This window comes from Zea mays, chromosome 3, assembly GCF_902167145.1.
Source record: "Zea mays cultivar B73 chromosome 3, Zm-B73-REFERENCE-NAM-5.0, whole genome shotgun sequence".
Lineage (NCBI taxonomy): Eukaryota > Viridiplantae > Streptophyta > Magnoliopsida > Poales > Poaceae > Zea > Zea mays.
The window spans coordinates 234,619,890-234,635,383 of record NC_050098.1 but is presented as its reverse complement, the minus strand read 5'-3'; the positions used below and the strand labels follow the sequence as shown (position 1 = coordinate 234,635,383).

The following is a 15,494-nucleotide window of genomic DNA, read 5'->3' as shown; positions in this document are numbered from 1 at the left end:
TGTTTTATTCTTGTTAAAAGAGGTAGCAAATCTAAATTTGCTCCTAAGGTTGTAGAAGGCTTTTTACTTGGTTATGATTCAAACACAAGGGCATATAGAGTCTTTAACAAGTCCACTGGACTAGTTGAAGTTTCTTGTGACATTGTGTTTGATGAGACTAACGGCTCTCAAGTAGAGCAAGTTGATCTTGATGAGCTAGATGATGAAGAGGCTCCATGCGTCGCGTTAAGGAACATGTCCATTGGGGACGTGTGTCCTAAGGAATCCGAAGAGCCTCCACAAGCACAAGATCAACCATCATCTTCAAATCAAGCATCTCCACCAACTCAAGATGAGGATCAAGCTCAAGATGATGAAAATGAAGATCAAGAAGAGCCACCTCAAGAGGAGGACAATGATCAAGGGGGAGATGCCAATGATCAAGACAAGGAAGATGATCAGGGTCCAAGACCGCCACACCCAAGAGTCCACCAAGCGATACAACGAGATCACCCCGTGAACTCCATCCTCGGCGATATTCATAAGGGGGTAACAACTTGATCTCGTGTCGCTCATTTCTGTGAGCATTACTCTTTTGTGTCTTCTATTGAGCCATACAGGGTGGAAGACACATTAAGAGATTCGGATTGGGTGTTGGCAATGCAAGAGGAACTCAACAACTTCACGAGGAATGAGGTATGGCATCTTGTTCCACGTCCTAATCAAAATGTTGTAGGAACCAAGTGGGTCTTCCGCAACAAGCAAGATGAGCATGGTGTGGTGACAAGGAACAAAGCCTGACTTGTGGCCAAGGGATATTCACAAGTCGAAGGTTTGGATTTCGATGAAACATATGCACCCGTAGCTAGGCTTGAGTCAATTCGTATATTACTTGCCTATGCTACTTACCATGGCTTTAAGCTTTATCAAATTGATGTGAAAAGTGCCTTCCTCAATGGACCAATCAAGGAAGAGGTCTATGTTGAGCAACCTCTCGGCTTTGAAGATAGTGAGTACCCTAACCATGTGTATAAACTCTCTAAGGCGCTTTATGGGCTCAAGCAAGCCCCAAGAGCATGGTATGAATGCCTAAGAGATTTCCTTATCACTAATGGTTTCAAAGTCGGAAAAGCCGATCCTACACTCTTTACTAAAACCATTGCAAATGATTTGTTTGTATGCCAAATTTATGTTGATGATATCATATTTGGGTCTACTAACAAATCTACATGTGAAGAGTTTAGTAGGATTATGATTCAAAAATTTGAGATGTCTATGATGGGGGAGTTGAAGTATTTCTTAGGATTTCAAGTGAAGCAACTCCAAGAGGGCACCTTCATCAGCCAAACGAAGTACATTCAAGACATACTCACTAAGTTTGGAATGAAGGATGCCAAGCCCATCAAGACACCCATGGGAACAAATGGGAATCTCGACCTCGACACGGGAGGTAAGTCCGTAGATCAAAAGGTATACCGGTCGATGATAGGATCTTTACTCTATTTATGTGCATCTCGATCGGATATTATGCTTTCCGTATGAATGTGTGCAAGATTCCAAGCCGATCCTAAGGAAGTTCACCTTAGGGGCGTGAAAAGAATCTTGAGATATTTAGTTCATACACCTAAGTTTGGTCTTTGGTACCCCAAGGGATCCACTTTTGATTTAATAGGTTATTCAGATGCTGATTGGGCAGGGTGTAAAATTGATAGAAAGAGCACATCAGGGACTTGTCAGTTCTTGGGAAGATCCCTGGTGTCTTGGGCTTCAAAGAAACAAAACTCTGTAGCTCTGTCTACCGCCGAAGCCGAGTATATTGCCGCAAGCCATTGTTGCGCGCAATTGCTTTGGATGAGGCAAACACTTAGGGACTATGGCTACAAATTAACCAAAGTCTCTCTCCTATGTGATAATGAGAGTGCAATCCGCATGGCGGATAATCCTGTTGAGCACAACTGCACTAAGCACATAGCCATCCAGTATCACTTTTTGAGGGATCACCAACAAAGGGGGGATATCGAGATTGCTTATGTTAGCACCAAAGAACAATTAGCCGATATCTTTACCAAACCACTAGATGAGAAAACTTTTACCAAACTTAGGAATGAGCTAAACATTCTTGATTCTATTAATTTTGATTGATATTTTGCACACATAGCTCATTTATGTACCTTTGATCATATCTCTTTCATGTGCTATGACTAATGTGTTGTTCAAGTGTATTTCATGCTAAGTCATAGATTGAAAGGGAAATGAAGTCTTCGACGAAGACAAGGCTTCCACTCTACTCTACCGGTACTATTTACCCTTCGCCGTCACTCCGCATTGCTCTCCACTTTGGTATAATCTTCACTCATATTTATTTGTACCATTGGGGAGAAAGTAAAAGGGCTCTAAAGACTCCATTTTTGGCGATTAATGCCAAAGAGGGAGAGAGTATTAGCCCAAAGCAAAAGGACCGCACCACCATGCCAATTTCAAAAACTTTTTCGAAACAAGTTGTTTTCAATTGATATCTTTTAAATTAGTATTCCTCTAAGAAATTCTATATCAATTTTTTCAAAAATAGGTATCTAAAATATTTGATCTTCTTTCAAATGGTAAAACCCCTCTTGAACACTAAGAGGAGAATTTCATTGAGGGGGAGTTTTGTTTAGTCAAAGGAAAAGCATTTGAAACAGGGGAGAAAAATTTCAAATCTTGAAAATGCTTCTTGAAATCTTATTCATATACCTTTGACTATTTGCAAAAAGACTTTGAAAAGAATTTGCAAAAACAAAACAAGTGGTGCAAGCGTGGTCCAAAATGTTAAAAGAAAGAAAGCAATCCATGCATATCTTATGAAAGTTTAAATTGGTTTAATTCCAAGCAACCTTTGCACTTACCTTATGCAAACTAGTTCAATTATGCACTTATATATTTGCTTTGATTTGTGTTGGCATCAATCACCAAAAAGGGGGAGATTGAAAGGGAAATAGGGTTAAACCTTTTCCTAAATGATTTTGGTGGTTGAATTGCCCAACACAAATAATTGGACTAACTAGTTTGCTTTAGATTATATGTTCTACAGGTGCCAAAGGTTCAGCACAAACGAATAAAAAGATCCAAGTTAGGGTTCAAAAAGAAAGGAGCAAAAGAAACCGAAGGCTATCCTGGTCTGGCGCACCGGACTGTCCGGTGCACCACCGGACAGTGTTCGGTGCACTAGGGTGGATCAACTCGAACTCGCCACCTTCGGGTTTCTGGAAAAGCCACTCCGCTATAATTCACCGGACTGTCCGGTGTGGCACCGGACTGTCCGGTGTGCCAGAGTCAGAGCAACGGTCGACTCCAACGGAAAACTGAAACCTGAAAAGCGCTATAGTGCGTGGACAGTTCGCGCAGAGTCAGAGCAGGCGCCAGAAGGCGCACCATACAGCGAACAGTGACTGTCCGGTGCACCATCGGACTGTCCGGTGGCCCAGGCTGTCAGAGCTCCAACGGTCAAACCCTAACGGTTAGGTGACGTGGCTGGCGCACCGGACAGTGTCCGATGGCGCACCGGACTGTCCGGTGCGCCCATCGACAGCAGCCCAACCCCAACGGTTGGTTTGGTGGTTGGGGCTATAAATACCCCCAACCACCACCACTTCAATGCATCCAAGTTTTCAGCCATTGCATTCAATACAAGAGCTCTACACTTCACTCCAAGACACATACAAGAGATCAAATCCTCTCCCAAGTTCGAAATCACTCCAAACACTTAGTGGCTAGTGAGAGAGATTTTCGTGTGCATTTGAGGTCTTGTCGCTTGGATCGCTTTTCTTCTTCCCCATTCTTTGTTCTCAACACCTTTGTAATCAAAGCAAGAGACACCAAGTTGTGGTGGTCCTTGTGGGGTCTAAGTGACCCAATTGATTGAGGAGAAAAGTTCACTCGGTCTAGGTGACCGTTTGAGAGAGGGAAAGGGTTGAAAGAGACCAGGTCTTTGTGACCACCTCAACGGGGAGTAGGTTTGCAAGAACCGAACCTCGGTAAAACAAATCACCGTGTCATCCGCTCTATTTCTTTGGTTGATTTGTTTTCGCCCTCTCTTTCGGACTCGCTTTTATTTCTAACGCTAACCCGGCTTGTAGATTGTGCTTAAAGTTTATAAATTTCAGATTTGCCTATTCACCCCCCTCTAGGCGACTTTCACATTCACTATAACCAAAGCGAATCAAAACCTTTTCCACATAATGGGATTGCACAAGTGTGACCCCACCATTGCCTTCTCTCAGCAGCTTAATGTTAAGAATAACATCAGCTTCTCCCAAATCTTTCATTTCAAAATTATTGGACAGAAAGTCTTTTGTCTCATTAATCACATCAAGACTCGTCCCCAAGATTAGAATGTCATCAACATACAAGTATAAAATTACTCCATCCCCCCACCATACTGATAATATACACATTTGTCTGCTTCATTCACAACAAAGCTGGCAGATGTCAAAGTTCTATCGAACTTTTCATGACCATGAGAGGCAGCCAGAGAAAGTAGCACACGAATTGTGGTCAATCGAGCCATAGGTGAATAAGTATCAAAGAAATCATCACCTTCCTTTTGTGAATAGCCTTTAATTACAAGCCTCGCCTTATACCTTTCAATGGTACCATCAGGCCTAAACTTTTTCTTGAACACCCATTTACTCCCAATGGGCTTACACCCATAAGGACGTTCAACGACCTCCCAAGTTGCATTAGACATAATAGAATCCATCTCACTCCTTATTGCTTCCTTCCAAAAGTCAGCATCAGGAGAGGAATATGCCTCTTCAATGGTACTTGGGATGCCATCCACAAGATATACAATATAATCATCACCAAAGGACTTTGCAATCCTTGGTCTCTTACTCTTTCGAGTTGATACATTATCATCTTCCACAGGATTATGTATATGGAATTTCTCAGTGTGTTCTACCGGAATAAAATGCTCATGGGGTATCATTGGTTCATCATTAGACGTATTATGTGTAGCTTTCATGGAAAATTCGTCCTGAAAAAATGTAGCATCTCCAGACTCAATAATAGTACCAACCAACATGTCCGATACTCCAGAGTTTATAATTAAGAACCTATATCCAATGCTGTGGAAAGCATACCCAAGGAAAACAAAATCAACAATTTTCAGTCCTAATTTGCGCTTCTTGTTAATTGGCACATTCACTTTAGCCAAACAACCTGAGGTGCGCAAATAGGAGATATTTAATTTCCTCTTTTTCCATTCCTCGAATGCTGTGATTTCTTTGTTCTTTGTGGGAACTTTATTCAGGACATGACACGCTGTCAAGATTGGCTCACCCCACCATTCCTTAGATAGTCCCAAAGTCTTTAATATGGCGTTAACCAAATCAATTAGAGTATGGTTCTTTCTCTCAGCAACCCCATTGGATTGTGGTGAGTCTGGCGGTGTCCTCTCATGAATAATACCATGTTCCACACAAAAATAAAAAAAAATCACCTGAAAAATATTCTCCACCATGATCAGACCTTAATCGTTTAATTTTCCACTCGAGTTGATTTTCCACTTCAGCTTTGTAGGTCTTAAAATAATGCAAAGCTTCGTCTTTTGACTAAATCAAATTTTGGGATTAAATTTAAATTTGCTAACTGTGACACACAACCAAAATTGATGTGCCAAAGTCGTGAATGCCAAATATATGATTCGTTCGAAATTACATTGTTCACACACTTATTACACACATCATGTAGAAAAAAGCGGAACAAGCCTCCACTATCATAGCCTTTTCCAACAAATGTCCCATACTTTGACAGTATACATTTATTGGACTCGAACACAAGTTTATAGCCATCTCGACATAGCAACGAGCCACTAACAAGATTCTTTTTTATGGAGGGATATGTTGCATGTTCTTCAATAGCACCGTTTTTCCCGAAGTAAACTTCAGAATGACTGTACCAATACCAAGAACACATGCATGTGATCCGTTCCCCATCAGTAAGGCTCCAGCCCCTTTGCACTGATAAGAAGAAAACAAAGAAATATCAGCACAGATATGAATGTTAGCACTAGTGTTAGCCCACCACTTAGTGGATTGACACACTAAAATAACTGTAGGTAAAAAATTACCATACCCCGATGTTCCTTCATCTGTTGTGCTAACAATCATGTTTGTTGATTTCTTCTCTTGAGCTGATTTTTTCTCTTGTTTAAATTTGCGGTCTGGACAAGCGCTTGCCCAATGATCACTACTCCCGCACACAAAACAATCGGCTCCTTTGTTCTTCTTTTTATTATTATGTGACACATTGGAGTTATTCTTTTGTACCATATTGGCACTACAAGTCTCAACTCTTTTTCCACGAGTGTCTTTTGCTCTCGCCCTCTCCTCAACATCAAGAGACCCAATAAGCCCAGCCATGCTAAACTCTTGTCTCTTACATTTTAGAGTGATAGCAAAATCCGTCCAAGAAGGTGGCAGCTTAGCGATAATACCGCCAGCCACGAACTTGTCAGGCAAGACACATGGGAACTGTTCGAGTTCCTTAGCCAGTGTCTGTATTTCATGAGCCTGTTCAACTACAGGACGGTTCTCAACCATCATGTAGTCAAACAACTGCTCCATGATGTACAACTCTCTACCAGCATCAGCACTTGTTCACGATACAGTTTTGGACCGATCCAGACTTTTCAATGTCTGATTTAGGTTCCGTTTGTTTTTATGGTATCATGTGAGTCTTTGGAATATTTTGTAATCATGATATCACTGGTTTACTGATGTGCTTTTGGTTTAAGCGCTTAATTCATCTAAATTGAAGTGAAGTGCTCATTTTCAATGTTTGACAACAAAAACTGGATTGGCTTCCATTCACCTCGTCTGGTCGCCTCGCCGGTCCTTCAAATATAAAATGAATAGTTTGAGTACAAATTCATATACAAATATTTACTCAATTTAGATCAAACTATGTATCCTAAAATTTAATCCATGTGGATTTAATTTAAGTACAAGTTCAAAGATAGTAAAAGCGAACTTAAATCAATGTAGATTCCTCATGATCTCCCATATCGAAGTCAAATAAAATTGTATGAGTAATGTTTTTAAACTACTAATCAAAATAACAAAAAACAAGCAACAATGTCGTAACATTTAATAAGTCAAAGTACTTAAGCCAAATCAATGTAACATTTGTACATATACAAGTAAACTAAAATTTATATAAATAGTAAATATGCCAAGATAAATAAAATTACCATTCCAAAATGAATGAATACACTATATGAATGTGGGTACCAAAATTAAATGAAAATAATGAAGAAATTTATATATATAGAGTAGAGAATTGTAGTTGAATATTTATCAAACTTAATTGAGATGTGTTCTATTTATGAACACTTTAACACAAAAGTTACAAAATCTTATAAAACTTTTATGTCATGTTTTTTATCATCAAAATATGTGTTCATGCCAAATTTAAAAAAACATACTTACATATTATGTAACTATTTCTAAAAATAGGTATGCAATAATTCATTTAATTGATATAAAATACTAAATGTGCCAAGAAAATAAAATTTTCATTCCAAATGAATGAATACCATATATAAATGTGTATGACAAAATTTAAATAAAAATAATAAATAAATTTATTTATATAGTGTAAAGTGGAGAGTTATAGTTGAATGTTTGTGAAACTTAGGTGTCGTTTGGTTCACATATTTGTAATGTAATGGGTAACTGATAACCTTAAATTATTTTTGTTTAAGTCGAACCGTAATTAGATACCATACTAGAAATTGATACCGATCTATTCAAACTTGTTACCACAGGTACTTGAGTGTAAATCATTACCATTATCATTTACGTTACATTTCGTGAACCAAACGACACCTTAGTTGAGATGTGCTCTTTTTGTGAACACTTTGACCCAAAAAATTTGCAAAACTTTCTGAACTTGTATGTCATGCTTTTATCATCAAAATATGTGTCCATGCAAAATATTTTATAATTTATATAAATAGGTATGCAATAATTCATTTAATTGATATAAACAGTAAACATGTCTAGAAATTAAATTTGTCATTCATTCTAAGATGAATGAATACCCTATATGAATCTCTGTACCAAAATTTAAATGAAAATAATGAAGAAACTTATCTATATAACGTAGAGTGATAGTTGAATGTTTATTAAACTTAGTTGAGATATGTTCTATTTGTGAATACTTTGACATAAAAAGTTGCAAAATCTTTTAAAACTTTTATGTCATGCTTTTTATCATCAAGGTGTGTGTCCATGCCAAATTTTGGAATTTATTTACCATATCTACATACTATTTACAATTTCTATAAACATGTATGCAATCATTCATTTAATTGATATAAAATAGTAAATGTGACAAGAAAAATAAATTTGCCATTCAAAAGTGAATGAATACCCTATACGAATGTGTGTAACAAATTTAAATGAAAATAATTCATAAATCTATCTATATAGTGTAAAATCAAGAGGTATAATTGAATGTTTATGAAACTTAGTTGAGATGTGTTCTATTTGTGAACACTTTGACACAAAAAATATAAAATCTCCTAAAACTTTTATGTCGAGCTTTTATCATCAATATATATATATATATATATATATATATATATATATATATATATATATATATATATATATATATATATATATGTCAAATTTAGGAATTGTTTTACCATATTTACATACTATTTTATAATTTCTATAATTCATTTAATTGATATAAATTAATAAATATGCCAAGAAAAAATAACTTTGCCATCCCAAAATGCATAAATACTCTATATTAATGTGTGAACCAAAATTTAAATGAAAATATTGAAGAAATTAATCTATATAGTGTAAAGTGAAAAGTTATAGTTGAATGTTTATGAAACTTAGTTGAGATGTGTTATGTTTGTGAACACTTTAACACAAAGAAGTTGCAAAATCGTTTGTAACTTCTATGTAATAGCTTTACCATCAATATATGTGTCCATGCCGAATTTTAGATATTTTTTATCACATTTACATATTATTTATAATTTTTATAGTCAATTATGCAGTATTCATGTAATTGATATATAATAATAAATATACTAGGAAAAATAAATACCCTATATGAATGTGTGTAGCAATATTTAAATAAAAATAATGAAGAAACTTATCTATACAATGTAAAATGGAGAGTTGAGTTCAATGTTTATATAATTTAGTTGATTTTTTTAAAAAAATATAATGTATAAATGTATTTTGGACTCTAAATATTTTTTACATATCAGGTATATTTGTATTTTGAACTCTAAAAACTTCAATAATCTAATATATTTACAATTAGGGTTTTTAATATTATTTAAACTTTATCATTGTATATCACTAGTAATATAGGATTAACATAATTATTTATTTATCATATAAATATTTTTTAGTATTTGAAATGGTGTACATCATTTTTCTGGTATATTATTAAAATTTAAATCGTTTGTAATCAGTGATAAAAATAAGTTTTCTATAGTTTTATCGAATATTTTTTTCTTCACAGATATGGATAATTTTAGATATTTCACATTTTTTTTTCAAATACGAATATAAAAACGGATAAAAATATACTAGAAATCGAATTTAAATACCTGTATTTAACCTTCATATTAAAATCAAATATGAATAATAATATATCAGTAATTTTAACGAATAATTTGGATTCACATATATCCACTTCCATCCCTGTTCCCTACGCAGAAGCCAAAACCGCGAGCGCACAAAGAGACAACTCCCTTCAACCTCCTCGCCTCTCTCGCTCGGGCTTGGGCCATGTCGCGCTTGTTCCTCGGCGCCGCCCTAACCGCCGCAGCGGCTGGGGTCCTGTCCTCAGCAACCTCGTGGAAGCTGTCGTCGCCTATCCCACTCTCGGCTTCGCCCTCCTCTTCTCCGTCGGCGCCCGTAGGCCCGGCCGCGGTCACCGGCCACCTCGCCCTCGTCCGCGCGCACCCGGCTCTCCTCGAGCTCAACGCGATGCTTACACCGGCCTCCTTCCTTGTCGACGCCACCCAGGCGCTCCTCGTGTGCGCACTTCGCTGTCCGCCTGTGTACCCCGAGAAGCTCCGGAAGCGCCGCGAATCCTTCAACGCACAGATCCTGTCCGCGGAGTCGGATGGCCACGCGACAGCGGAGCGGGCGGCAATGGCCCGGGCCAACATAGCCGTCATAGATGCGCGCGAAGGCCGCCTACAGGACGCGCGCGACGTCATGGTGCAGCTCGCCGCGGAGCGCCCAGGCAACACCACCTTGCACCTCTTCGCTGCCGCGTTCTGCCGCGTGCTGGGCCGCCACGCGGAGGGGGGTCAGTGTCTGCACGATCCCGCCGTGCCCGACCTCTCCCGCCACGAGCACAAGATTCTGTTCGCGACGGCCGTCCTTAGCGCCACGACGGGGTCCGTGCCGCGCGCTGTGGCGGCCTCGGAGGAGCTGGTCCTGACCAGCACGCTTGGGCTGCTCGAGATATCGATGTGGTACTTCTTCAAGCACGGCGATCTGCCGGAGAGGCTGCAGGTGTTAGCGTTGATGGCATTCTTGCGGGGCGTCGTTGCGAAGAAGCTAAACAGAGATGATGAACGACCTGCCCCGAGCCACCGATGGTACTGAATGCAACCGATCTTAGCTTCTCACTATTTTCTGCGGAGTCTGCTACTTGTATTTTTTATTCGATGGCATGCCATGATCGTTATGCTGGTTTGAAGCAAATAGAGACAAATATATTGATGCTGTCTCGTCTGCTACTGTTTTGGTGGACACAATTCAACATCTGAGCAGTTGCATTAAGAGATGAGAATCAAGAAACGTGTGTTAAATGCACTCTTCAACATCTGATAGGAACAATCGTGTTTCGCTTGTAATAGACTCCCATATAATGTAACATTTAATTGTTGCCATCTTTATATATGACTATGTATTTGAGGTCTAGGGAATGGCTATAGGACTATGTATCTAATAATTGCTAGGGTGTTGGACTGTTAATAATAAAATATGTTTTGTTTAGGTTCAAAAGATATGTCGTAACGCATTAGCCAAAGTCACGTTGCTAATTAATAAGTAGGTGTCAATTTTGTTTCAGAATTCTCTCCTACTAGTCTTGTTTCAAAAGTTTAATGGCGCACCATATGTGCATTTTCCTGTTCAATTGTTCCAAGAATTGGTAAGAATCCATATCAGCCTGAATGGTAAAATTTGCAATGCGGAGTGCGGGCTACCATGGAACTGGTGTTTAGCCATCTATTTCGTTCTACTAGAACATTGATGCCACAGTAAATCATATGTCACGCACATATTGAATGTCACATACATGCACATTAGAATTGATTCTTGAAAAGTCATGCTATTCCTATACTTGTTTTTCAAGCCAAATTCGATATGTAGATGTGTAACAAAACATGCCTAGTGATATTTTATATCTCTGTTTAAAAGATGTTTGTTTTGACAACAGTTTTTTTTTTGTTCTTGCAGGAGAGTTCTCTTGAAAACTCCATTTAGATTGAGGTGACTGTCTGATGGCAACTTGGTTAAGACAGAATATTCAAGTGAAGCGCTGATCATTAACTGTTTTGAAAGTGCTATTACTGCTATACCGACCAATTGCATGAATTGATGTCCAAATTTCACTTTTATCTTGGTACTGCCAACATATCGTATATACTCATACAAAAGTAATGCTTACCCTGGCTTGGCAACAGAGGAGTCAACAGCGATGTTAAACATGATGAATATGAATTGCTGGATTTACATTTCTATGCTTGGACATACTGTGAAAATATTATAATTCGGTTTCTCATGATATACTACTCTATCAGTTTTAAATAATGTAGCGATCATGACTTGTTTGTGATCAATTAATTATTTCAAACTCTACAACATATGATTTCATTGCGGTCAGTTTTAAATAATCGCATCCAAAAAAGACGTTTGGTTTGAAGAATATGGTGGGACGAGATGCCAATTTCTTAGGTACTAGTACATTACTGTGCGTTACGATGGCACATTATTAATCATATTTACCACACAAAAAATAAATTTAAAATTAAAGTGGCCCCTCAAAAAATAAATTTAAAGTTAAAGTACACGTATAGTCTATATATCAGATATTAAACTGTAAATACCGCACTTTATCTTAGTCGAAAGGCTGAAAAACATATGAGTTGAAAAAGAGACCTAACTTTTTCTATAGCTAGCGATATGGTACTATCAAGTAGCGCAGCATGCAACTTAGTGTCGTGTTGGACTTGGATGAGCGCTGCATGCGACTTCGTGTCGTGTTGGGCTTCGATGTTTTCTCACAGCCCATTTACAAGATAACGGTCCACGCCACATGATGACTCATGACCGTTATAAGAGTAGAGATGTTTGGAGAGCAAGATAGGTTAGAAAGATGTATAAGGACCTTTTTTGCAAGGGGTTATTGTGTTCTTGCCCCCACTTTGATTTCTAATTGTGATTTTGCCCCCACTTTTCTCAGATGAAGTTGAAAAGTTACTCCTATTTAGGGAGAGAGAGAATCAAACTCTAACTAATATGGCGAGGGCTATGCTTGAAGAATACAATAATTGGATCGATTTTGGGCGGAAGCGATCAACACGGCTTGTCATGCCATCAAGCGATTGTATCTACACCGACCCCTTAAGAAAACATCATACAAACTCCTAACCGGTAACAAACTCAATGTTTCTTACTTCAGAGTATTTGAGAGAAAATGTTACATTCTTGTGAAAAAAGGGTAGAAATTCAAAAATTGCTCATGAAGTTGTAGAAGGATTTTTACTTGGTTATTACTCAAACACAAGGGCATATAGTCTTCAACAAAACCATAAGTTGTGTTGAAGTTTCTTGTGACATTGTGTTTGATGAAACTAACGGCTCTCAAGAAGAGCAAGTTGATCTTGATGAACTACATGAGCAGGAGGCATCGTACTCTATGCTGAAGAACATGTCCATTAGAGATGTGTGCCCACAAGAGCCTCAAGAAGCGACATAAGAACATGATCAACCATTCTCGACACAAGCATCTCCTCCAACTCAAGAATGTGAGCAAACTCAAGATGATAAGCAAGCTCAAGACAATGGCATACATGCATGGGGAGATTAAAAAGATAAAAAAAGGAGGACGATCAAGAAATCCAAGCAACAAAGGAGTCACAATGAAAGTGCATTCATCCCTTTTGTGGGTTTTAGTGATTTGGATAACAACACATTTAAAGATCTAACAAGTTTGCCAAGTGTTGAACAGAAAATTAAGTATGATGAACATACTTGAATAATGTATGATGATCAGTGAACAAAGGTTCAACACAAGGTTAAATAACCAATGAGACAATGCAAATAGATATAATATGGTTGAAAGGGAATTAGGCTTACACCTAGTTCCCAAACGATTTTGGTGGTTGAATTGCCCAACACAAATCTTTGGACTAACTAGTTTGCCCAAGTGTATAGATTATACAGGTGTTAAAGGTTCACACTCAGCCAATAAAAAGACCAAGTTTTGGATTCAACAAAGGAGCAAAAGGGGCAACCGAAGGCACCCCTGGTCTGGCGCACCGGACTGTCCGGTGCGCCACCGGACATGTCCGGTGCACCAGGGGGACTCAGGCTCAAACTCGCCACCTTCGGGAATTCTCAGAGGCGACTCGGCTATAATTCACCGGACTGTCCGGTGTACACCGGACAGTGTCCGGTGCGCCAAGGGAGGTCGGCTTCAGGAACTCGCCAGCTTCGGGAAACTCCAACGGCTAGTCCACTAAAATTCACCGGACTGTCCGGTGTGCACCGGACTGTCCGGTGCGCCTCCGGAGCAACGGCTATCTCCGCGCCAACGACTCTCTGCCGCGCAATAAATGCGCACTCTGCGCGCGCAGATGGCAGGCGTGCCCATACTGGCACACCGGACAAGGAACAGTACCTGTCCGGTGTGCACCGGACACCCAGGCGGGCCCACAAGTCAGAAGCTCCAACGGTCAGAATCCAACGACAGTGATGACGTGGCAGGGGGCACCGGACTGTCCGGTGTGCACCGGACTGTCCGGTGCGCCATCGAACAGACAGCCTCCCAACGGCCACATTTGGTGGTTGGGGCTATAAATACCTCAACCACCCCACCATTCATTGCATCCAAGTTTTCCACTTCCCAACTACTACAAGAGCTCTAGCATTCAATTCTAGACACACCAAAGAGATCAAATCCTCTCCAATTCCACACAAAGCCCTAGCGACTAGTGAGAGTGATTTGCCGTGTTCATTTGAGCTCTTGCGCTTGGATTGCTTCTTTTCTTTCTCACTTGTTCTTGTGAACAACACTCAATTGTAATCAAGGCAAGAGGCACCAATTGTGTGGTGGCCCTTGCGGGGAAGCTTTGTTCCCGGCTTTGATTTGAGAAGAGAAGCTCACTCGGTCCGAGGGACCGTTTGAGAGAGGGAAGGGTTGAAAGAGACCCGGCCTTTGTGGCCTCCTCAACGGGGAGTAGGTTTGAAAGAACCGAACCTCGGTAAAACAAATCCGGTGTCACACACTTCATTATTCTCTTGCGATTTGTTTTGCGCCCTCTCTCGTGGACTCGTTTATATTTCTAACGCTAACCCGACTTGTAGTTGTGTTTATATTTGTAAATTTCAGTTTCGCCCTATTCACCCCCCCTCTAGGCGACTTTCAATTGGTATCGGAGCCCGGTGCTTCATTAGAGCCTAACCGCTGGAAGTGATGTCGGGAGATCACGCCAAGAAGGAGATGGAGACCGGCGAAAAGCCCACTACAAGCCACGGGAGCACTTCATCGGAAGAGTCCCGCACCAAGAGGAAGGAGAAGAAGAAGGACTCCTCCAAACGGAAGGAGAAAAAGTCTTCCTCTTCTCACCACAAAGAGAAGAAGGAAAAATCTTCTTCTCACAAGTCGCATCGGAGAGGGGACAAGCACAAAAGGATGAGGAAGGTGGTCTACTACGAGACCGACACTTCATCAACATCAACCTCCGACTCCGACGCGCCCTCCATCACTTCTAAGCGCCAAGAGCGCAAGAAGTATAGTAAGATCCCCCTACGCTACCCTCGCATTTCCAAACATACTCCTTTACTTTCCGTCCCATTAGGCAAACCACCAACTTTTGATGGTGAAGATTACGCTAGGTGGAGCGATTTAATGCGATTTCATCTAACCTCGCTCCACAAAAGCATATGGGATGTTGTTGAGTTTGGCGCGCAGGTACCATCCGTAGGGGATGAAAACTATGATGAGGATGAGGTGGCCCAAATCGAGCACTTCAACTCTCAAGCAACAACAATACTCCTCGCCTCTCTAAGTAGAGAGGAGTATAACAAAGTACAAGGGTTGAAGAGCGCCAAGGAGATTTGGGATGTGCTCAAAACCGCGCACGAAGGAGACGAGCTCACCAAGATCACCAAGCGGGAAACGATCGAGGGGGAGCTCGGTCGGTTCCGGCTTCGCAAAGGGGAGGAGCCACAACACATGTACAACCGGCTCAA

The 15,494-nt window shown here is 40.0% G+C and overlaps 1 protein-coding gene across 1 annotated transcript; it reads left to right on the top strand.

Moving 5' to 3' along the window:
* Positions 1-9,765: 9,765 nt before the first annotated feature.
* Positions 9,766-11,756, top strand: LOC100278109 (uncharacterized). The gene is given in 2 exon segments (NM_001151493.1): positions 9,766-10,609; positions 11,475-11,756. Coding segments are annotated over 2 exon segments (861 nt in total). The 5' UTR covers positions 9,766-9,785; the 3' UTR covers positions 11,512-11,756.
* Positions 11,757-15,494: the final 3,738 nt, after the last annotated feature.